The sequence below is a fragment of the Argiope bruennichi genome, chromosome X1 (assembly GCF_947563725.1).
Source record: "Argiope bruennichi chromosome X1, qqArgBrue1.1, whole genome shotgun sequence".
In the NCBI taxonomy this organism is placed as follows: domain Eukaryota; kingdom Metazoa; phylum Arthropoda; class Arachnida; order Araneae; family Araneidae; genus Argiope; species Argiope bruennichi.
The window spans coordinates 5584478-5609989 of record NC_079162.1 but is presented as its reverse complement, the minus strand read 5'-3'; the positions used below and the strand labels follow the sequence as shown (position 1 = coordinate 5609989).

At 38.5% G+C, this 25512-nt stretch overlaps 1 protein-coding gene across 1 annotated transcript in view; it reads left to right on the top strand.

The window, feature by feature from the left end:
• LOC129958787 (acyl-CoA dehydrogenase family member 11-like) overlaps positions 1 to 25512 on the top strand; it is a 220242-nt gene that overhangs the window by 114692 nt on the left and 80038 nt on the right. Inside the window, exons 4-5 of the mRNA XM_056071462.1 lie at positions 16271 to 16391; positions 19024 to 19160. Of these exons, the coding sequence (XP_055927437.1) occupies positions 16271 to 16391; positions 19024 to 19160 (258 nt within the window). The remainder of the gene's footprint in view (positions 1 to 16270; positions 16392 to 19023; positions 19161 to 25512) is intronic.

The window sequence follows — 25512 nt, the reverse complement described above, 5'->3', positions numbered from 1 at the left end:
TGTCGCCGCTCTGTTTGCTTCTTGCTTCTCATGGACAGCCGATGTCCCACGTGTTGGCCGTGCGTGGCGACCCATTTGAAAGACGGGTGGTGCACTGTGGTCCCCTGTGCATCAATCGGCTGGTAGTTAGTCACCTGAGTGGCTAGTCTGCTAGGGATCAAGCGAAGGGGTTACTCCTTGGGCTTGGCGTTAAGGGTGGTCACTGTCCCCGGGGGTAACTCCGAGCGTATAGGTTCCGGCTAGCACCAAGGTAAGCGCCGAGGCTGGGAATGGCCAGAGCCGGTGGCTGCCTTCCCTTGTTGGGCTCCGTGGTGGGCGGTGCCGTCGGGCCTGAATTTTCTTTCATATCGTATGGGCTCCTCGCGGAAATCTCCCTTCAGTGGGCATAAAACTAACTACAAATGCATTACCAATCTTCATCAATTCGACTCATTTTTTATTATAAAGCGGATATCGGAAAAAAAGGAAACCTTTAATTCGGTCTCCCCATTTCTTGTACAGAGAGCTATCTCGGCAACTGTCGGCGAAGTGTCCTCTATCAGAAAGATGCGTTCAGGTGATTTGCTGGTGGAAGTTTGCACAAAAAAGCAAGCCCAGCAAATCATTAAAATGAAAGCTTTGACAACGTTCCCTGTAACAGTCACTCCTCACAATTCATTGAATTATACTAAGGGTGTGATCACATGCGGAGAACTGTTCAATGTTCCTATCGAAGAAATAACTCACGAACTCAAACCCCAAGGTGTAACGCACGTACGCCAAATTACCATTCGACGGGATGGGCAAATTTTACCAACGAAACACTTTATTTTAACTTTCCATGCTACAAAATTACCTGAATGCATATATGCGGGGTATATAAGACTGCCAGTTCGGCAATATATACCTAATCCTTTAAGATGCTTTCAGTGTCAGCGTTTTGGACATTCCAAAATTAACTGTCGTGGAACACTCACTTGCGCACGCTGTGCTGAGAAAGGCCACGACAGCCAGCAGTGCAAGGCGCAAGAAAAGTGCGTAAATTGCAGTGGTTGTCATGCCTCATACTCTAAGTCATGTGAACGCTGGACTCTAGAAAAGCAAATTACAAGTCTTAAATTTAAAGAGAACATATCTTATCCTGAAGCCAGACGGAAAATTTTGGCATCAACACCGAAACCTGGTGTGAGCTATGCATCCGTTGTGCAAAAGAATTTTTGTAAGAACTGTAGTTGCCCAAACTGCACAAAAACAGTCATTAAAGCAAAAAACCAGGAAAAGATTTCTGATTCTGACACTGAGGTATCTTTGACTAGTACTCCTGAAGAGAGTAAAGCTGTCGTAAATAAACCAAAACCAAAATCAAATAAAGCTCTGAAGCTAAGGCTCTCCAAACGTGGCCTGGTTCCTAAGGATTTTTCTACAAAACTGAAAAAAACATCTTTACGCAGTTCTGTAGCTCTTGGACTTGCGAACAAAGGTGTTGCTCATAAAGACTTAACGACCATTTTTGGTGGCGCACCGAAAAATCCTGAAATCATCTCACTCCACCCATCTGAGGAGGATGAATTTGAAATGAGTTGCGATGCAGCGCAACCTCCAAACATTGTTCCCAGAACTTCTCTTATTAAAAGGCTTCCTTAATGGGTACTTTCATCTCTTGGAATTGTCGCGGCATTAGATCCAAAATTTCTGACATCAAGTCTATTTTAAACAATTTTCATCCCATCTGCTTCGGTGTTCAAGAAACTTTCTTGACACCCAACATCCCTATCAAAATTCGAGGCTATAACTGTATTCGGAAAGATACAGACACAGGATCTCGAACTTCTGGTGGTGTCTGTATGTTTACTTCAAATTTATATCCGAGCACAACTCTCAAATTAGATACTTCTATGCAGGCTGTGGCTGTGCAAGTTCACGTACGAACATTAGTCACAGTCTGCTCAATTTACTTACCGCCTCATGATGTTATTCGTCAACATGATCTTGATGACCTAGTGGACCAGCTTCCTTCGCCTTTCATTTTATTTGGTGACTTCAACGGACATAGCACGTTGTGGGGTTCTGATTGTACAAACTCTCGTGGGCGGCAGATCGAACAATTTATTTCCAATAACTGTCTCTGCCTGCTCAATAATGAGGAAAAAACATATTTCCATGAACCTACACGTAGCTTTCATAGTCTAGATCTAGCTATATGTTCTCCTGAACTTCTGCCTTTGATAAACTTTCAAGTTTGTGATGAATTATACAATAGTGACCACTTCCCTATTATTGTTTCCCATATTGACAGAGGAGATTCTGTTCTCCGTACTCCACATTTTCTATTCAATCGGGCAGATTGGGATGCATTCTCACAATTGGCAATTATCACTGAGGACATGGTTAGTGGTGTAGACATTTCCGAAGCTTTACAACATGTCACCGATGTTATAATGAACGCCGCTAATAGAAGTATCCCAAAAAGTTCACCACGTCTACGACGATTTCGTAAACCGTGGTGGAATAACGCATGTCGCGACAGTTATAAAAAACAGAAAAAGTGTTGGAACACTTTCAGGAGGTATCCAACGACAGAAAACCTTCTTGCCTTTAAACGTGCCAAAGCCTATGCTCGACGCATTCGTCGCCGTAGTCAGAGGGAATCTTGGAAGTCCTTTGTTTCCTCTATCACACCCTGTATTTCCAGTAAGATTATGTGGAAAAAAGTCAATGCCGCAAATGGGATTTATCGGGAATCGTACTTTCCTGTATTAAAAATTGGAAATGTAACGTATTCTGCCCCATTAGACATAGCTAATATTCTCGGCAAAGCTTTTGAACAAGTTTCCGCAATTGAATCTTACAACCCTGATTTTCTGACAATTAAGAAACGTGCGGAACGTTTGCCCTTGCGATTCCAAGACAAGAATACTTTCCCATATAACTCTGAATTTCAGATGTTTGAGCTAGAAACGGCCTTGTCTCAAGTCCATGATACCAGTCCAGGGCCAGATGGAATCACATATAACATGCTTCGCCATTTGAATACCATTTCCCTTTCCAATCTGTTGATATTATTTAACAGAATATGGACTGAGCAGAAGTACCCTTCACAATGGCACGAAGCTATTGTGATTCCAATCCTAAAACCTGGCAAAACTCCCGAAAACCCTCTGCACTACAGGCCAATTGCTTTAACCAGTTGCGTGTGCAAAACTCTAGAGCGCATGGTGAATGCCCGCCTCATCTATGAATTAGAGAAACAAAGAATCCTTTCTCCGTTGCAAAGCGGTTTCCGTCGAGGGCGTTCTACTTTTGATAACCTCATTCTTTTGGAAACCCAAATACGCAACGCATTTGTAAGGAGAAATCACCTAGTCTCTATTTTCTTTGATATCGAAAAGGCATACGACCATGCATGGCGCTATGGCATACTTTCTACTCTTCATAAATATGGTTTTAGAGGACATTTGCCTATATTTTTATCTAAATTTTTATCCTATCGTACGTTTCGAGTTCGTGTTGCAAATTTCTATTCTGATGCTTTTATCCAAGCTGAGGGTGTTCCTCAGGGAAGTGTCCTTAGTGTCACGCTTTTTATAGTTCATCTAAGCGAAATTTTGAATCATTTGCCACAATCTGTTCATGGAAGCCTATATGTTGATGACTTACAGATATCATGTCAAGGAAGCTATATGAGTCTCATTGAGCGACAGCTACAAAATGCTGTTAATAAACTGGTAGTTTGGTGCAATAATAACGGGCATACAATTTCTCCAGATAAGAGTAGATGCGTACACTTTTGCCGGAAGAGAACTATGCACTTAGATCCTGTTATTCACATACAAAATATACCTATTCCAGTTGTGGATGAAATACGGTTTTTGGGAGTGATTTTCGATCGCAGACTCACTTTCCTTCCGCATGTCCTTCAACTGCGAAAGAAGTGCGAGAAGGCCTTAAATATTTTGAAGGTACTCTCTAGAACATCTTGGGGGGCCGATCGAACCTCCTTACTCCGTATATATGAAGCAATCATACTTTCCCGCATAGATTATGGGTGTATGGTATATGGTTCTGCTCGAGATTCCATTTTGCGGCGACTGGATACTGTGCACCACTCTGCTTTGCGAATCTGCTCAGGAGCATTTCGCACTTCTCCAGTTGAAAGCCTTTACGTTATTTGTCACCAATTACCCCTTAACTTAAGACGTAAAAAATTGTCCGTTTTCTATCATTTTCGAACTATATCTCAACCAGGACATCCCGTATCTGAAATTATACTTCCAGTTGGCCTGCGCAGATTATATGATGCCCGTCCATATCATATCCCCCCGTTCTGTGAGCGAGCCAAAAGTCTTATGCATGGCTCGAACCTTGATAATATCATTATTAAATCGGCTGATATTCTATGCTTTCCGCCCTGGGACACTCCACAATTTTCCTATTTAAATCCCTTTCTTGGATTTGATAAATTATCAACAGCTCCGATTATTTTCCAACAGCTTTATCTCTACCATCGCAATCGGTTCTCTTCATTTATACCAATTTTCACGGATGGATCAAAATCAGATGACCATGTTGGTTGTGGAATCGTATTTCCATATGATACACTCAGCTACCGTCTTCATAATTGTTGCTCAGTATTTACGGCTGAGTTGATGGGTATTTTCTGTGCTGTACAGAAAATTTTACTCTCTCCTCATAGAAAATTCATTATTTATACAGATAGCATGAGTGCGTTGGAAGCACTATCTCATTATCATAATCGGATGCACCCGATAGTTATACACCCCTCAGGGGCTCACCTTCTTTAGGTGAGTACGGGTGTCCCAATCCCGAGGTACCCAGGGATCATTACTCCCTTTAGGTTTACTCTTCTCTGCGCCTTCTGCTTTCTGCTTTGTTTTTTCTTTCCCTCGACGGCAAGCGAGGGAGCTCTCCATGAGAAGCTGTCGCCGCTCTGTTTGCTTCTTGCTTCTCATGGACAGCCAAAAACCCCACGTGTATGCCGTGCGTGGCGACCCATTAGACGGGTGGTACATTTCGGTCCCCGGTGTATCAATCGGCTGGTATCCCAGCCATTTGGCTGGTCTGCTCAAGGGGATCAAGCGAAGGGGTCACCTTCTGGGGCTCTGCGTTAAGGGTGGTAGACGTTCCTGGAAGTGGCCCTTAGCGTATAAGTTCTGGCTAGCATCAGGGTAAGCGCCGAGGCTGGAGGCAACCAGAGCCGGTGGCTGCCTTCCCTTGTTGGGCTCCATGGTGGGCGGTGCCGTCGGGGCTTGAATTTTTTTCCCTTTTTGCATGGGTTTTTCAGACACTTCGCCACGTTTACCAATCACCGAAGATACTAGATTCTTAATCTTACACACACCAAAGACATTTAATAAAGTTTCACCTTTCATAGTTCAAAGATTGATTTCTTCATTTATTGGTGATGTCAAATCTACTAAAAAACTTCCGTCCGGGGATCTCCTTATTGAGACCTCATCAAAAACACAGATTTCTACGATGCAGAAATTAACACAACTTGGAGACTTCCCTGTAGAGGTGACTCCTCACAGGACACTGAATTTTTCTCGGGGAGTCATCTCCGATTTAGATCTTTTTGACTGTTCGGAGAATGAACTCATTCAGGAATTACATTCCCAAAAAGTTTGTGCAGCTCATCGCATAAAAATTAAACGCAATGGTTCATTCATTCCAACAAAACATGTCATTCTAACTTTCAGTAGCCCGGAACTTCCAAAATTTATACGTGCTGGCTATATACAATCCAAAGTTAAACCATATATACCAAATCCTCTGCGTTGTTTTAAATGTCAGAGATTCGGACATTCGCAGGGAACTTGTCGTGGCAACCGTCGATGTGCCAAATGTTCAGCTGATGATCATGAAACTTCAGTTTGTAGCACACAGACCTTCAAATGTTTAAACTGCTCTGGGTCCCATCCTGCGTATTCTCGTGACTGTCCTAAATGGAAAACGGAAAAAGAAATTCAAAGTCTGAAAGTCAGAAGAAATATTTCATACGCAGAAGCGAAAAAATTCGTTTTAGACAGAACACCCAAACCTGGCCTTACTTATAGTGCCGCCATAAGTTCAACATTGAAATGCACTAGTTCTCAGACCGACTTTACAGATATTAATACATTGAAAACCTGCTCCTGTAAACATTCAGCTCTTGAATCAGTAAAGAGCAATAACGTACAAAAAACTGAAAATAATCGAAATTCAGTCTCTACTACTAAAAAATCTTCTCAACCCGTTTCTCAATCTAAAGATTCAGAATTTTCTTTAACTCGTTTCGCTAAGAAGAAACGAAAGAAAACAAAATCTCCTCCAAGTGCCAAAACATCTGACAATGAAGTCCCTCCTAAACCTCCAGATCCTTCTGATATACCGATTACTTCAGACTCTATCTTAGCAATTTGTCCATCTACATCTGATATATCTGATGTAGAAATGGATAATTTTCCTAATAAATCGCCTCCAGGCGGCCCTGCGTAACTTTTTCAAACATTTCTTTTTTTTTTCATGTCTGGTTTCATTTCGTGGAATTGTCGTGGGTATCGCTCTAAAACCGTCGAAATCAAATCACTTTTAAATGAACACAGGCCTGTCTGTTTTGCTTTACAAGAGACCTATTTAAAACCCTCAATAATCTCTAAAATTAGAGGGTACAACTGCGTCCGCAAAGATTCAAATACAAATTTAAATGCTAGTGTTTCAGGAGGTGTTTGCATTTTCACTTCCAACTTCTACCCCAGCACACCAATTATCCTTCATACCAATTTGCAGGCTGTTGCTATTCAAGTCCACATAAAGACACTTATAACAGTTTGCTGTGTATACCTCCCTCCACGTGAGGTGATTTTACAAGAAGATTTAAACTCTTTAGTGGATCAACTTCCTATTCCCTTCATATTACTCGGTGATTTTAACGGACATAGCATCCTATGGGGAAATGAGGACACCAACTCTCGTGGCCAGCAAATTGAGCAGTTGATATCTGATCATAATCTCTGCCTGTTAAATAGTGATGAAAAGACATATTTTCACGAACCTACTCGTTCATTTCATTCATTAGACCTTGTTGTATGTTCGCCAATACTATTTCCACTTTTAAATTTTTCAGTTGGAAAAGATCTTCTGAATAGTGACCACTTTCCAATTATGATTGCCCTTGCTGATAGTGTTAGGATGGCACAACGACCATCTGTCTACTTATTCCAACGGGCAGATTGGGAAAGCTTTCAGCAGTTGGCCACAATCACTGAAGCAATGGTTAATTGTTTGGATATCTCTGAGGCCGTTACACAAATAACTCAAATTATATTATATGCCGCTGATAATGCAATTCCAAAAAGTTCTACCAGACCTCGTAAGCTCTCCAAACCTTGGTGGAATAATGCCTGCCGTGAAGCGGAGAAGGCACAAAGTAAACGGTGGAATATTTTTAGAAGATATCCAACAACAGAAAATCTCGTTGCATTCAAGTGTGCAAAGGCATTTTCCCGAAAAGTTCGAAGACGCAGTCAGAGGGAATATTGGATTGGATACGTGTCTCGTATTACATCTAATATATCTAGTAAGCATTTATGGAAAAAAGTAAAGGCTGCTAACGGTATTTACCAAGAATTTACATTTCCGGTTTTAAAGAATAATTCCTGTACTTACTCATCACCCAGAGATATAGCCAATATTATTGCTGAAACATTTTCCAAAGTGGCTAGTTCAGACAGCTATAATCCTACATTTCTAAGTATAAAGAACTGTGCTGAGAGACAACCAATTAACTTTAAAGTACGACATGCCCTCCCATATAACTCTGAATTCGATATGTGTGAGCTGCAAAAGGCACTTTCCAAATCTCATAACACCAGTCCGGGACCCGATAGAATATCATACCATATGCTTAGCCATTTGAGTATTCCATCACTTAATAATATTCTCCGCCTCTATAATAGAATTTGGAATGAAGGAATTTTTCCGTCGCAATGGCAGGAAGCTATTATAATTCCAATTTTGAAACCTGGGAAAGATCCAACAGACCCTTCAAACTATCGTCCTATAGCACTTACGAGCTGTTTAAGCAAAACATTTGAAAGAATGGTTAATTTCCGGCTTATCCATCAACTTGAATTGGAAAACCGTATACCTTTACATCAAAGTGGATTTCGCAAAGGTAGATCTACCCTTGATAACATTTTACAGTTGGAAACAGAAATCCGTAATGCATTTGTGCGGAGAAATCATTTGGTTTCCATATTCATAGATATTGAAAAGGCGTATGACCAGACTTGGCGTTATGGGATACTTCGAACCCTCTATGAGTTTGGGTTTCGTGGTCAATTACCACTTTTTATTAAAAATTTTTTATCTTGTCGTGTTTTTAAAGTCCGTGTTGGATCAGTATTATCTGACTCTTTTATTCAAATGGAAGGTGTTCCTCAGGGTAGCGTATTGAGCGTTACTCTTTTTATTATCCACATTTCTAAAATTCTTTTAATACTTCCTTCATCAGTTTTAGGCACATTATACGTTGATGATTTGCATATTTCTTGCCAGGGATCAAACATAAGACTGATTGAAAGGCAGTTGCAGACTGCTGTGAATAGTCTTGTGAAATGGTGTGATCAGAATGGATACACAGTTTCATCAAGTAAAAGTTGTTGCGTCCACTTTTGCAGAAAACGCAGTCTTCACCCTGAACCTGAAATTTGTATACGCAATAGAGTTCTTCCTGTTGTACCAGAAGTACGTTTTCTCGGGGTAATTTTCGACCGAAAGCTTTCTTTCCATTCTCACATCTCCTTTCTACGAAAGAAATGTGAAAAAATGCTAAATATTCTAAAGGTTCTCTCCAACACATCTTGGGGAGCTGATAGGTCATCATTACTCCGAGTATATGAAGCTCTGATTCTATCTCGTATAGACTACGGTTGTTTAGCATATGGCTCTACCAGCAATACTGCTTTGAAGAAACTTGATACAATCCATCATTCTGCTCTGAGGATTTGCTCTGGAGCTTTCCGCACATCCCCAGTGCAAAGCTTATATGTAATGTGCCATCAACTTCCATTATCTCTGCGTCGCCAGAAATTGTCATTGCAATATTATTTTAAAATTTCATCCACACCTAATCATCCTTTAATTTACACCACTCTCAGTCAATTTTTAGAGCGAATTTATAATGCTCGTCCAACGGCTATCCGTCCATTTTATGAACGCATGAAATCCTTCATTTCAGACACACAACTTTCCGAAGTGAGCATATTGTCTATTGACCGTTTCTGCTTTCCTCCCTGGAATATACCATGCATTTCTCATATAAACCCATTCATTGGTTTCAAAAAATCTCATATTGATGCACATTCGCTTCAGCGAATATTCCTTGAGCATCGTGCCCAGTATAATAACTATAAAGCAATCTTTACTGATGGTTCAAAAACGATGAATCATGTCGGTTTCGGTGTTATTTTAGATAACTCTACATATAACCATACTCTCCCCAAATATTGCTCAGTGTATACGGCAGAGGCAACTGCTATTTTATTTGCACTGCAAAATATTTCTTCATCTGACTGTCGTAAATTTTGCTTATACACCGACAACATGAGCGTTTTGCAACAATTGCAAAATTTTGATTATTCTTGTCATCCGATTGTTGCACAAATTATGGAACAACTGTCAGTACTGATGAAAAGAGACTTCGACGTAATTTTCTGCTGGGTACCAAGTCACGTTGGAATCTATGGCAATGAGCTTGCAGATCAGGCTGCAAAATTCGCTTCAATTCCTCTTGAATTTCGTGTTCCCTTCTGTGATATTTCGGGATATATCAAACGATATATCTATGAGGAGTGGCAGAAAGTTTGGGACACGCAGGTTGATAACAAACTACATGCTATTCAACCAAAAATAAATATGTGGTCAGTTTTACAAAATCGATGCGCAGATGTAAAATTAATTCGTCTACGCATTGGGCACACAAGATATACACATAGACATTTACTGTTTGGTGAACGAGTCCCTCATTGTACGAACTGTGGAGTAGTCAATTCAATTGCACACATTCTTACTCAATGCCCTAATTTTACTTCTGATCGTTTAACTTACTTCCATTCGCCCATTTTAAATTTACAGGACTTAGTGGGTGAGAAACCTCACTCAAAACTTTTTGACTTTTTAAAAGCCATTGGTTTTTTTCATAGTATTTAAAATTGAGATTTATTTTGATTCTTGTGTCAAATCATTATATATCGTATATCTTCTTAACTTTTGACGTTTTACAATGCATCTTTCTTTTATCTACACATTTTATAATGGAACTGTTTAAAAATCCTTGTGAATGGCGCAGCTTGTCCTAAATTGGACCTTGTGCCAAAAAACCATATCATACCATACCATACCCGATAGTTATACAAATTCTATTCACTTTGCATCTCTTGCAAAAGAAGGATTTTACAGTTAATTTTTGCTGGATCCCTAGTCACATTGGCATTTCTGGAAATGAAATGGCAGATTCAGCGGCAAAATCAGCAACGAACCTTTTGTCTCAGGGACTTCCTTATTGTGATATCAAAAATTTCTTCGCGAAACACATTTTCGCTACTTGGCAATTAACGTGGGACCTGCGGACACAAAATAAACTGCATTCCATCAAACCAACTATTGGATTGTGGTCTGTTCTCCCAACACGCGAGACTGATGTGAAATTGACTCGTCTCCGTATAGGTCATACGCGTTATACACACCGACATCTCATTTTTGGTGAGGCGGCGCCAAATTGCCCAACATGCCATAAGGATTTTACTGTAAATCATATTTTAATTGAATGTCCCGCTTTTAATCAAAATCGTGTTCATTTTTTTAAAACATCGTCATTAACCTTGCAGGACTTGGTGGGCGAGAGATACCACCCGAACATTTTTAAGTTTTTAAAATCTATTAACTTTTATATTTGCATTTGATATTGTGAACAATAGTTTTATATTTTTGGTCATTAGTTTCATATCATTCATCTAACATTCATTCAAACAAATCTATCTTATAGTATTGCATTATTATACTATACATGCTTTTATTTCTATCTGCTTTTATATTTTAACTAATGTATAAAAAAACCATGTATTAATGTTTTACTTCTACTTTTATTTTTTACCATTTGCTTGGCGCAGCATGGCCAAATATGGCCCTTGTGCCACTAAATACCATAAACAACAACAACAACAACCCACGTTGATGGAGGTGGTGCGACTACTTGTCCACCAAGGTTCTTATTCAAGCGGGCAGACTGGGATGTATTCACACAATTAGCAGATATCACAGAAACTATGGTCAGTACTTGTGACATCACAGAAGCAGTACAACTTGTCATTGACAGAATAATAAGCGCCGCAAATGCCACTATCCCGAAGACTTCCCCACGTCTGAAAAAATTTCGTAGACCGTGGTGGAATGAAGCTTGCCGCGATAGTCATAAACAACAAAAAAGATTATGGAACATCTTTCGAAGGTACCCGACAACAGAAAATCTTGTTGCTTTTAAACGAGCCAAAGCCCTTGCTCGTCAAATTCGTCGCCGTAGTCAGAGGGAATCTTGGATTAAATTCGTATCATCTATCACATCCTCCACATCCAGTAAGCATTTATGGAAGAAAGTAAAGGCTGCCAGTGGAATATATTGGGAAACCTCTATTTCTGTTTTAAATACAGGAAATAAGACGCATTCCTCTCCATCGGAAGTGGCCAATGCTCTCGGTCAAGCATTTGCACAGGTCTCCGCATCGGATTCGTATAGTCCTACGTTTCTGGCAATTAAGAATTCCGCGGAACGGTTGCATCTGCGCTTTAATGACCAATGTTCTTTTCCCTATAACTGTGAATTCAGGATGTTTGAACTGCAAATGGCCTTATCTCAAGCCCATGATACCAGTCCAGGGCCAGATGGGATCACATATATTATGCTCCGCCATGTGAATACAACTTCCCTTTCGAATCTGCTTGTATTATTTAACAGAATATGGCTTGAACGGAAGTATCCTTCACAATGGCGTGAAGCTATTGTGATCCCAATCTTAAAACCTGATAAGGAACCATCAAATCCTCTGAACTACAGACCAATTGCTCTGACGAGTTGCCTTTGTAAGACCTTTGAGCGCATGGTGAATACACGGCTTGTATATGAACTGGAGAAACAGGGATGTATCTCCCCGTTGCAGAGTGGTTTCCGTAGAGGTAGATCTACATTTGATAACCTCGTTTTCCTGGAAACCCAGATACGCAACACATTTGTTAGGAGGAATCACCTTGTCTCCATATTTTTTGATATTGATAAGGCATACGACCGAGCATGGCGCTATGGCATACTTTCGACACTTTTTAAATTTGGTTTTAGAGGAAATCTTCCCATATTCTTGGAGAATTTGTTATCACATCGGACTTTCAGAGTCCGTGTAGGCAACTTTTATTCTGATTCTTTTATTCAAGCTGAGGGAGTCCCACAGGGAAGTGTCCTCAGTGTTACACTTTTTATTGTTCAAATTAGTCAAGTTTTATCTGTTTTACCTTCAACTGTTCAGGGATCACTTTATGTTGACGATTTGCAGATCTCATGTCAAGGGAGCAATATGAATTTAATCGAGAGACAATTGCAAAATGCAGTAAATAAGGTAGTGGCTTGGTGCGATAATAACGGGCATACTATCTCTCCGGAGAAGAGCCGATGCGTCCATTTCTGCAGGAAAAGAAATATCCATTTAGATCCTGTCATTCAAATACGAAATACACCCATCTCAGTTGTGGATGAAATACGATTTCTAGGAGTGAATTTTGATCGAAAACTCTCTTTTCTTCCACATATCTTAAATCTGCGGAAGAAATGCGAGAAATCTTTAAATATTTTAAAGGTTCTCTCCAAAACATCTTGGGGGGCCGATCGGACATCTCTGCTCCATATTTACGAAGCCGTTATCCTCTCTCGCATGTATTACGGATGTATGGTGTATGGTTCCGCACGTGCTTCTATACTACGACGCTTGGATACCATTCACCATTCTGCCTTAAGGATTTGTTCCGGAGCATTTCGTACCTCTCCCGTTGAGAGCCTCTATTCTATTTGCAACCAGCTACCTCTTGATTTAAGGCGTAAAAAATTGTCTGCCTGTTATTATTTCCGTACAAAATCTTTGCCCAGTCATCCCATTTCTAATATAACACTACCAATTAGTCTTCGCAGACTATATGAGGCCCGTCCCTCTCACATTCTTCCATTTGGTGAGAGAGCAAAAGTACTTTTGCATGACTCGGGCCTTTCAAATGTTACAATTAAGACTGTAGATTTATTTTGTTTCCCCCCCTGGGATATACCACAATTTTCATACATGAATCCCTTCTCAGGATTTACTAAATCGTCAAATGATCCAATTATTTTCAAATTCCTCTTTTTGCATCATCGCTGTCGTTATTCCTCCTTTATACCAATTTTTACGGATGGCTCAAAATCAGATGGCCATGTTGGATGTGGCATAATTCTTCCTTCTGATACAATGAACTATCGTTTACATAATTGCTGTTCAGTATTCACTGCTGAGTTGATGGCAATTTTCTGTGCTCTGGAGAAAATTTCGCCCTCCTCTCAGCGTAACTTCATTATTTATACCGATAGTTTGAGTGCTCTGGAGACACTCTCGCACTATAGCAATCGGATGCATCCGATTGCGATTAGAATACTATTTACTTGGCGTCTCCTACAAAATGAAGGCTTTCATATCCTTTTTTGTTGGATCCCGAGTCACGTAGGCATTTCTGGGAATGAAGAAGCCGATTCAGCGGCAAAATCTGCTGACTCTTTTTTGTCCCATAAACTTCCATTTTGCGACATTAAGAGATTTTTCATTAAACATATTTATTCAACATGGCAATTAACATGTGATTTGAAGACTGAGAATAAACTTCATTCCGTCAAGCCTACAGTTGGTTTATGGCCTGTTCACCCTATACGGGAGGTTGATGTGAAATTGACTCGCCTCCGTATAGGACACACCCGTTTTACTCACCGTCATCTCATCTTGGGTGAAAGGGTGCCAATTTGCCCCAGTTGTCATATTGCTTTTAGTGTCAAACGTATTTTAATTGAGTGTCCCGATTTTAATGTTCATCGTCATAATTTTTTCTACTCGTCTTCTCTTAACTTGCAAGACCTAGTGGGTGAAAAATGCCACCCAAATATTTTTAAATTTTTAAGAGCTATTGGTTTCATTAACTATATATAACACCTATTTCATCTGTTTGTTCTTCCGTTTATGTTAAATGTATTTTATTATATGATTATTTTACATTTACGTTAATCATTGTCCTACGTTAAGACGGTTTTTTAATATTTGTATCGACGCATTTTACGTGGTTTTTATTGCTTTCACTTGTTTTTAAAATGTCTTGTTTTAAATGTCTGATCTGATTTTACCGTATGCTTGGCGCAGTATAGCCAAATATGGCTCTTGCGCCAATAAACCATATACTACTACTACTACTACTACAAGTTACATCGTCAGGACCTTGGAGTAGCCTTGCTTCACAAGACGGGTGCTCCTGTGAATCATCAGTAACTCAGTATTTCATGTGACGATCAGTGAGAGGTCGAGTGTGTCCCTAAGAATGCCATTCAAAAAAGAATGCCATTTCTTTTCAGGCTGTAGAGAATTCGCTGTGTAACGTCTGGCTTTGAAATCTTGGCTGGCTTTGAACAACCGATTCTGTCTGTACAGCACAATTTATGCCACATAATATCAACTTTCAAATAGCACACAAGATTAATAAGATTTGTCCACTGTCTGAACCACTCTTCAGCATTATTAATTGTAATGTTTAAAGCCATTAACTGTCAATATTCAGTTCTCTAAAATATTCTTTATGTTTTTTTCGATCTTTTTTCCGCTTCAGTTTGATGTGGAATACAATGTCGAGATGAAACGGCAACTGATTTAATAGGTTCGAAACAGGCATAATGTGACACTATGTGCACTGAAATTAGCATATTTCTTTGGATATGGTGTTTCAATTTCATTTTTGATGCTATTTGGATCTTATTATAGCATATAGAAAATTAATATAATAAATACTTATAAAATGATGTCAATTCTTTTAGCCTTAGAAAAACTCATGCAGAGGGTATTAAATGCGTTGATTAATATAGTAACTCAAAATAAAATACCATCGCAATTTGAAGGCATTATATACAATGTTACTCTTACTCCCTTTATAAGGAAAAAGAGTAAAAGGACCTTTTCAAACAAAACGAAAATTAATGTATTATTATTATTTATTATGAATATTTTATTATTGCATTCTACTGAATGTCTTACATTTGAGAAGCTTCAAGTAATTTCATTAACTAATGTATTACTGAATATTTAATTTATGTAATAGTAAAAAACTAATCGAGCATAATAAGAGATAGTTTCTTACCTATTTTTTATGAATTTTTATTTCTGTCATCTGAAATATAGGTTTACAATACTGACTTCTTGTATTTTTTAAAAATCAGATTTTTTTTCTGCGTATTTATTTTGAAATAATTTGAAGCTTCTATCTTTGTAACCTTAGAGGGTCTAATGGTGATCAGAGGACTGGAGTCCCAATTTCACCTCCGTGCCATTTATCCTGGTGTGCACCAAATCCATCGGGGCTCTCCCACCAGCGTGGCCAGAAGCTGAGGAGGAGGGGGGGGGGGGTCGCGGATCTTAATTATGAGATCCGTCTCAAAATAGATTTTGTATCGTTTTCAAAAGTGACGCTAATATAACTAAACTAAGCTCAGTGGTCTGAATCTTTATCTAATAGATTACGGCTGCCTTTCTTCAAATTAAACATTTTGATTCTTTGAACTTATTAAAAGTATGAGATTACATGGTTTATAGCACATAGTAAATTTTATTTCCCTAAACAGATGGTGAATAATTCATAGAAATTTTTATTTCCATAAGAATTTGGAAAGTTTCAAAATTTTTTGCTAATATTCCGAAAAGCAAAAGTCGAAAACCATTTCAGTTTTTAACATTCAAAACAATTTTATAATTCGAAAAATTCTGAAAAGTTTTTTGCTTTACTATTTAAAGGGAACAAAGTGCTTGGATAAGAACATTTTCTGAGAAATTTTCGCATTATAGTAACTGTTTTAGAAAAAACCCACAAAGGAGAAAAATGATTTTTTCTTCTTCTAAAAGCTACGAGATATTTAAAAACGCACAAGATGAAAATGGTGATTTTTTGCTACTTAAAAAAACCTTTTTCTTATTTTTAGGTGGTTGTAGAAAAAAAGGAGTTCTTCGAGAAAGCTTTTAACAATCTTATTTCTCGAGATCCTCAAAAATGTTGGACTTCTGGTCAATGGATGACAGAGAAAAGAGGGGGCTCAGATGTTGGTGAGTGAGTTTTCGGAAAGATGCAACTGGTGAGCACAAGACGAAACGTTCCAATCTCAGTTTTTGTATTTTGACGGACACAGGTGGATTTCATAAGCATACTCGGTGATTCCATTTAAACATTTAGAGATTGAGCTTCTGTTTAAATAATATACCCGGATTTAAAATTAAGAGGTTATCCCTTTATCGATATTCAAACTCGAATGCTAATATAAAAAACAGCATATTTTTTATCTAGAAGAATTCGAACAAAAGATTTATCTTTCCAGATCCTTTTCCTTACATTCATTTCAACATTCAACAACAAGTATTTACATTCATTTCAACAGAATTCATTTCAAAAGTGATAGACAGGATGTAAAAGGGTATCCAAATAAAATTTTGATTATTGTTCTAGTGATGTTATTTCACATGACAGATTTCTGTGGAAGATAGCTGCACATATCAGAAGAAATATATAATGCAGTTAATGACAACGGATCTTTGAATGAAACAAACACACACAAAAAAAAAACAACAACGTAGCATTATGCTATAGATTCCTCCAGGCAGTTAGTGCAATTATCAAATTTTGTGTGTAGAGGATAATAGGGAAATTGACATTTACATTTGGATAAAGAATATATTATGGCGTTTAATTTTCGAACGGTACAGAAACTTTAATTGCATACATGTGAACAAAGTCGGAATCCTAGAACAGGACAATCAAAGTTGATATTTAGTATAACATCAGAAAATTGCGTAATTTTACAAAAATTGGATGATTGTCGGTCGTTTTATTCTGAGCAAATTGGATTCCTGCTTCATTAAACTACACGCTACAACTTATTATTTATGTCTTCGTCCATCTACCAGAGAAAATTCACGGTTCTAACAAGTGGAATATTCCACATGATTATAGACAGAGTCATTTGGATGCATTATTAAGATTTTCATTGCATTTTCTTCTTTCTAATTATTTGCTTACCTTTATCAATACTTTTCGACTCTCCTCGATCTCATGATGAAAGTACTTACAATTTTTCAACGTTTTTAGCCAACTTTTATTTGCGCAAAATTCCACTAATAATCATTCGCTAAATTTCAGCATTATGTAAACATGATAATATTTAAAAAAAACATCATATCTAATATATATAAGTTGACATGCTGGAAAAAGTACAGGTTGAATTAAAATGAATGCTTTGATTTAAAAGCTTTACATGTAGTTGCTGTATTTATTTGAAAGGTGTATATTTCAAGAGGAAACATCCTCTTCCAAATTTTAAATTCAGGTGTTCAATATATTCTCCTTTTGTTTAAAGGTATACTTCAAATAAATGCTGTAACTCTTACCAAGATTTCCGTAGTATATCTCTATACGTGGAGGTCAATCAATAAGGGTCATTGAACCTGAAGGTACTTACACATAATCTTTTACTAACTCCCACAAAAGAAAATCCCATGGATTTCGATTTGATATAGTGGTGATCAAGATAGGAGTAAGAAGTAAGTGAAAACTATCTCGTCAGTTGAAGACCAAATCACAACATGGTTACATGTTATTGAGGTGTTATGAGTATTTTACATGTCTATGCAAAGGGACCATCATCGATTTGAAAATCTGTATCACAACTGCACAAAACATGCTACAGAAGGTTTCGTAAGAATTGCATCACAGATCTGATGTATGTTGTTTAACAAAAGGAAAACATACTGACCACTTGTATTCTAATTACAACATTTTCTCTTTAAGTTTGTATCTTTTAAATACATACAACAATAAATCAAAGAACCAAGTATCTTTCAAATCAAAGTATATATTTTAGTCCATCTTGTTTTTAAAGGAATAAGTATTTTTGATTGTGATTTTCCTTGATCAGAAAATATATTTCTGTAATTTTTGCTTGTAAGTGAAGATAATTCTTTCAGTAAAAAAGTAACTTTTAATTGAAAGTGCTTTAAAGTAAGTTTACTGAGCTCTTGTACAACCAATTTTATAGGTTTTTTAAAATTTTATTCATCAACTAAATAACAGAACTTATGCTAAAAATGTTTATCGATATTGTACCTATAAGTTATGTTTAAATTAATTGTTTAAAAGTCATTGTTAACTACAGAACATGACAACAATTTCACTCACTAAATTTTTAATATTCACTTTGCAAATTATTTACAGTTAAGAACTACTTAAAACGGTTTATTATCGCAGATATGGAGGTAGAAAATTCAAGAGCAGCTTACATTTTCAAAAAATCACTTCACAGCAGATTAATTACAGGAAACCGCCGATCTGCCAGAGGTATACAGGAAAGTTGATAGCTGAGGAGAATCCACTAATATATTAAAGCTGGATTGATAAATACGTGGAAGTCTTCTGAGGGGCAAACAACGGATCATGCCGTCCAAGAATTCAGATATCAGATAAAACAGATCAGAATTATCTGAATGGGGAGAGATCTCTAAACATTGAACCTTTCTCACCAAAAGCCAAACACACATTCGTTAAAAATAAAGAATAAATTGAACTTCATGCAAAGATACTTAAATTTCCTAAATATTCTGCGTTCCGTTCTTAAAATCATTAATAGAAACCATTTAGCTTTTGTTTGCATTTACCCTTCATTTCATTTTTGTGTTATTCATTTTTAAGCCAATGGCACAGAAACTATAGCTATTCCGGATAACGACTTCTATCGCTTATATGGATACAAATGGTTTTCTTCAGCATCAGATGCAAATATTGCTCTTACTTTAGCCAGAATAGTTCAGAATTCTGAAGTGCCAAAGGTATGCATAATAATTATTCATTTTTTTTATATATGTATATATAAGACAAGATACTGAAACTATCATTTACGTGTGATGAGCAGAAATATAACAAGTAATTGAGCATAAATTAATCTGATAACTCCACATCATTGTTAATTCTGAGGTAAAAGACAGCCAAGGGGTACACACATGCTGTCATAAACAACTTTTATTATGATGTCATTTTTCCAGACGAAAATAACTTTTTAAGTAATTCAATAAATGATGCGATGGGCTAAAGCTTAGTCACAATCATATAAATTTAGAAACATATTGCTTCATTAATATGAGCATAATCTGTTTCATGTTTTCGATGCAGTCTTTTAAATAAAGTAAGGTGAGGTAACAGTGTATACCAAGAATCTGTATTTGTATTTTTTTTTAAATTGACATTAAGAAAATTTTCACACTATGGGTGGCAATATCTTTCCACCAGAACAAGGTCCGAATCACCAGTGTATTTGAGAAGAGTGAAAGGAAAGAATTTTGCTTTTACAACTTGAGTTCAAGCTAATCTAGTGAGGGAAATTTTATAATTTCATCAAAAATTACCAAATCACCTTAAATAAACTGAATTTCTATGCAATTCCTTTTTTTTTGTTTGTTTAGTTTTAAAAAGCTATAGAAATGTGTCTAGTTGCTCCATTTCCAAAACTAATTTGGGATAATCAGACGCTAAGGTTTAGGAAATTAAAGGAATAAGATACTCGAATGTCTCACCCTCAGGGGCTCACCTACTATAGGTGAGTACGGGTGTCCCAATCCCGAGGTACCCAGGGATCTATACTCCCTTTCAGTTCGCTCTCCCCTACGCCTTCTGCTTTTTGCTGTCTTTTCTTTCCCTCGACGGCAAGCGAGGGAGCTCTCCATGAGAAGCTGTCGCCGCTCTGTTTGCTTCTTGCTTCTCATGGACAGCCAATGTCCCACGTGTTGGCCGTGCGTGGCGACCCATTTGAAAGACGGGTGGTGCATTGTGGTCCCCTGTGCATCAATCGGCTGGTAGTTAGTCACCTGAGTGGCTAGGCTGCTAGGGATCAAGCGAAGGGGTTACTCCTTGGGCTTGGCGTTAAGGGTGGTCACTGTCCCCGGGGGTAACTCCGAGCGTATAGGTTCCGGCTAGCACTAAGGTAAGTGCCGAGGCTGGGAATGGCCAGAGCCGGTGGCTGCCTTCCCTTGTTGGGCTCCGTGGTGGGCGGTGCCGTCGGGCCTGAAATTTTAACAATGTCATATGGGCTCCTCCAAGAAATCTCCCTTCAGTGGGCATCATCGTGATTTTAAGCTATCAAAAACTGAACCAAATTTCGACACTTATTTTACAATTAGAAGAGTATCTGATAATAAAGAAACCTTTCATTCAGTTTCCCCTTTTCTGGTGCAAAAGGCCATCTCAGCAACCGTAGGTAATGTCAATGGAATACGGAAAATGCGTTCTGGTGACTTGCTGGTAGAAGTGAATTCTAAAAAGCAAGCCCAGCAGATAATAAAATTAAAAGCCTTGGCTACAATACCAATTACCGTTAGTGCTCATTCAGGCTTAAATTATTCAAAGGGCGTGATAACCTGTGGGGAACTTTTTAATATCCCCATTGAGGAAATAACCCATGAATTGCGAAGCCAAGGAATCACACACGTACGCCGCATTACCATCAGACGAGATGGACAGCTCGTTGATACAAAACACCTGATACTTACTTTTCATTCCCCAAAATTACCAGATTCCGTCTTTGTGGGTTATATGAAACTACCAGTAAGAGCATATATTCCAAATCCACTCCGTTGTTTTCAATGTCAGCGTTTTGGGCATTCGAAGGCCAATTGCCGCGGGACACTCACTTGCGCCCGCTGTGCTGAAAAAGGCCATGAAAGTCAGGAATGTACCGCACGCGAAAAATGCGTCAATTGCGGTGGCGACCATGCATCTTTTTCTCGATCATGCGAACGCTGGGCACTTGAAAAGAAAATTACTACAATCAAAATTAAAGAAGGAATTCCATATCCAGAAGCTAGACGAAAAGTTCTAGCCCTAACCCCAACACCTGGCCAAAGTTACGCATCTGTTGTTCAAAAACAATTCTGTGTCAACTGTTCTTGTCCAAATTGTGCAAAACATAGCCAAGTACCAAAATCCATAGAAAAAGCCTCTGATACTGATACTGAAACTTCGTTAACCAGCACCCCTGAAAATAGTAAAAAGAAACCGCATATACTAAAACAAAAATCAAATAAATCTCTGAAATTAAAATTATCTAAACGTGGTCTTTCTGGGAAAGATATTGCACCTAGATTGAAAAAATCAGCTTTACGTAACTCTGTTGCTTTGGGACTTGCAAGCCATGGTATTGTCCAAAAGGATTTAACTACCATATTCGGTGGCAAACCCAAAAGTCCTGATCACATCTCCCTGCATCCATCTGATGAGGATGATGATGACTTTGCAATGAATTGCGAAGTCACGCCTACACAGATCACTGATCCAAATTTATCTAAAATCAAAAAACTTTCTTAATGAGTACCTTCCTTTCATGGAATTGTCGCGGCATAAGGTCCAAACTTCATGATATAAAGTCCATTTTTAATAAATTTCATCCCGTCGTTTTCGGTGTTCAAGAAACTTTCTTGACACCTAGCATTCCCATAAAATTGCGTGGCTTTAACTGTGTTAGGAAAGATGCAGACAATGGGCATCACGTTTCGGGAGGCGTCTGCATCTTTACTTCGAATTTGCATCCAAGCACACCACTAACGTTACACACTTCACTACAGGCTGTGGCTGTGCAAGTGCACACTAGAAAATTGATCACAGTCTGCTGTATTTATTTGCCACCTAATGCTATCATACGGCAACAAGATCTTGACAACTTAGTGGACCAGCTTCCTAAGCCATTTATCATACTCGGCGACTTCAATGGACATAGTACTTTGTGGGGTTCGGATAATACAAACTCTCGTGGGAGACAGATCGAGCAATTTATTGCCAATAACTGTCTCTGTTTACTGAACAACGAAGAGAAAACATACTTTCACGAGCCCACACGTAGCTTCCATACTCTTGATTTGGCCATATGCTCACCTGAACTCTTGCCATTACTGACATTTGCAGTTAGCAAAGATTTGTGTAACAGTGATCACTTTCCTATTATTGTCTCCCATACTGATAGCGGCGGTGCGACTTACTGTCCTCCGCGTTTCCTATTCCAGCGGGCAGACTGGAAAGGTTTTTCACAGTTAGCAGATATCACTCAGGATATGGTCAATACATCAAACATCTCGGATGCAGTACAAAATGTCGTTAATACCATAATGAACGCCGCTAACAACACCATTCCAAAATCATTTCCACGTCTACGAAAATTTCGAAGGCCGTGGTGGAACGGAGCCTGTCGTGACAGTTATAAACAACAGAAAAAACTGTGGAATAAATTTAGGAGGTACCCAACAACTGAAAATCTTATTGCTTTCAAAAGAGCCAAAGCACTAGCTAGACGCATTCGTCGTCAAAGTCAGAGGAATTCATGGATATCATTTGTTTCATCTATAACATCACATATTTCCAGTCGTACCCTATGGAGAAAGGTAAAGGCTGCTAATGGGATCTATAGTGAGTCATCCCTCCCTGTTTTAAAAACGGGAACTGTGGTTCATTCCGACCCATTAGAGGTTGCCAACATTCTCGGCCAAGCATTCGCACAAGTATCCGCAATAGATTCCTATAATCCTTATTTCCTGGAAATTAGGAATCGCGCGGAGCGGTTGCATTTGCATTTTAATACTAAAAGAAACTTTCCATATAATTGTGAATTCAAGATGTCGGAACTGGAATTGGCTTTGTGTCAAGCCCATGATACCAGCCCAGGGCCAGATGGAATCACCTATAATATGCTTCGCCATTTGAACATCACTTCTCTTTCCAATCTGTTACTTTTATTCAACAGAATTTGGAATGAGCAGAAATATCCTTCACAATGGCAGGAAGCAATTGTGATTCCAATCTTAAAACCCGATAAAGATCCATCGAACCCTCTGAGCTATCGACCAATCGCTCTTACGAGCTGCCTGTGCAAAACATTAGAACGTATGGTGAATGCTCGTTTCATTTATGAACTGGAGAAACAGGGTTGCATCTCCCCTATGCAAAGCGGTTTCCGCAGAGGCAGATCGACCTTTGATAACCTCATTTTACTTGAAACAGAAATACGCAATGCCTTTGTTAGGAGGAATCACCTAGTCTCCATATTCTTTGACATTGAGAAAGCCTACGACCGTGCTTGGCGCTATGGTATATTATCCACACTTTTTGAATTTGGTTTTAGAGGAAACATGCCCGTATTTTTACAAAACTTTTTATCACTTCGTACGTTTCGTGTTCGATTCGGTAATTTTTATTCAAATCATTTTATACAAACTGAGGGTGTTCCTCAGGGTAGTGTCCTTAGTGTAACACTTTTTATAGTTCATCTCAGTAAAGTTTTATCTGTTTTACCTTCATCTGTTCATGGAACACTTTATGTTGATGATCTGCAGATCTCATGCCAAGGTAGCTACATGAATTTAATTGAGAGACAACTGCAAAATGCAGTTAATAAAGTGGTGAATTGGTGTGATAACAATGGCCATACTATCTCTCCCGAGAAGAGTAGATGCATTCATTTCTGTAGGAAGAGAAATATCCATTCAGATCCTGTTATATTAATACGAAATACAGCAATCCCAGTTGTGGCTGAAATACGCTTTTTGGGTGTAGTTTTCGATCGTAAACTCACTTTCCTTCCTCATATCTTACAACTGAGGAAGAGGTGTGAGAAAAACTTGAATATCTTAAAAGTACTCTCTAAAACATCTTGGGGTGCCGATCGAACCTCCCTTCTCCGTGTCTACCAAGCCGTCATTCTTTCACGCATAGACTATGGCTGTATGGTATATGGTTCTGCACGCCCTTCTGTTTTGCGGCGTCTTGATACTGTACACCATTCTGCTCTCAGGATCTGCTCGGGAGCTTTTCGCACTTCCCCGGTTGAGAGCTTATATGTTATTTGCCACCAATTGCCGCTTTATTTGCGATGTAAAAAATTGTCTACTTTATATTATTTTCGTGCTAAGTCCGTCTCGAACCATCCCATATGCAGCACGGTTATACCTGTTAGTCTAAGAAGAATTTATAATTCCCGACCCTCAAATATTCTTCCTTTTTTAGAGAGAATTAAAATTTCCCTGAATGACTCGAATCTTTATAATGTTACCATTAAATCTCTTGATTTTTATTCCTTTCCCCCTTGGGATATTCCCCATTTTTCTTTTCTGAACCCATTCTTGGGATTTGATAAATTTTCGACTAGTCCTATTATTTTTCAACAGATTTTTCATGAGCACCGCTGTCAGTATTCTTCTTTTATCCCAGTATATACAGATGGCTCAAAATCCAATGAACATGTTGGTTGCGCCATTGTGACTCCATCTGATACACTCAGCTATCGTCTAAACAATTGTTGTTCTGTTTTTACTGCTGAGTTGGTGGCAATTTTTTGCGCTCTACAGGAATTTCCACCTTCAGCTCAGCGAAATTTTATCATATACACCGACAGTATGAGTGCTTTGGAGGCACTTGCTCATTTTCATAACCAGATGCATCCAGTGGCTATCCAAATTTTATCTATCTGGCAGCTATTACAAAACAGGGGCTTTAATATTCTTTTCTGCTGGGTTCCGGGTCATGCAGGTATTCCGGGCAATGAAAGGGCAGATTTTGCAGCCAAATCTGCATCAACATTTCTGTCTCAGGCCCTCCCATATTGTGATGCTAAAAGGTCATTTGTATGCCGAATTTTTGCTACTTGGCAAGAATCTTGGGATCTGCAGATCCACAACAAATTGCATTCAATAAACCCCAGGACTGATTTGTGGCCTGTTCACCCTATACGAGAGGTTGATGTCAAATTGACACGCCTCCGTATAGGACATACACGCTATACGCATAAACACCTCATTTTTGGCGAGGCGGCACCTAAATGTCCCACATGTCGTGTGGATTTCACCATTAATCATATTTTAATCGAATGCCCATCTTTTAATTCCTCTCGTTTAAACTTTTTTAAGTCATCGTCATTAACTTTACAAGACCTGGTGGGTGAGAAATTCCACCCAAACACTTTTAAATTTTTAAAATCCATTGGCTTTTACACCTGTATTTAATACTTTTAACTTTTGTTCACGCTTGACTTCTTCAACGCTTCATTGTAATGCGTTTTTTGCACCACTGTTTCATTTAGATTTTAACCGTGTAGGTACTGGAACATTTATTTTTTGAATTTGAATGTAGATAACTTTTTCTTTTATA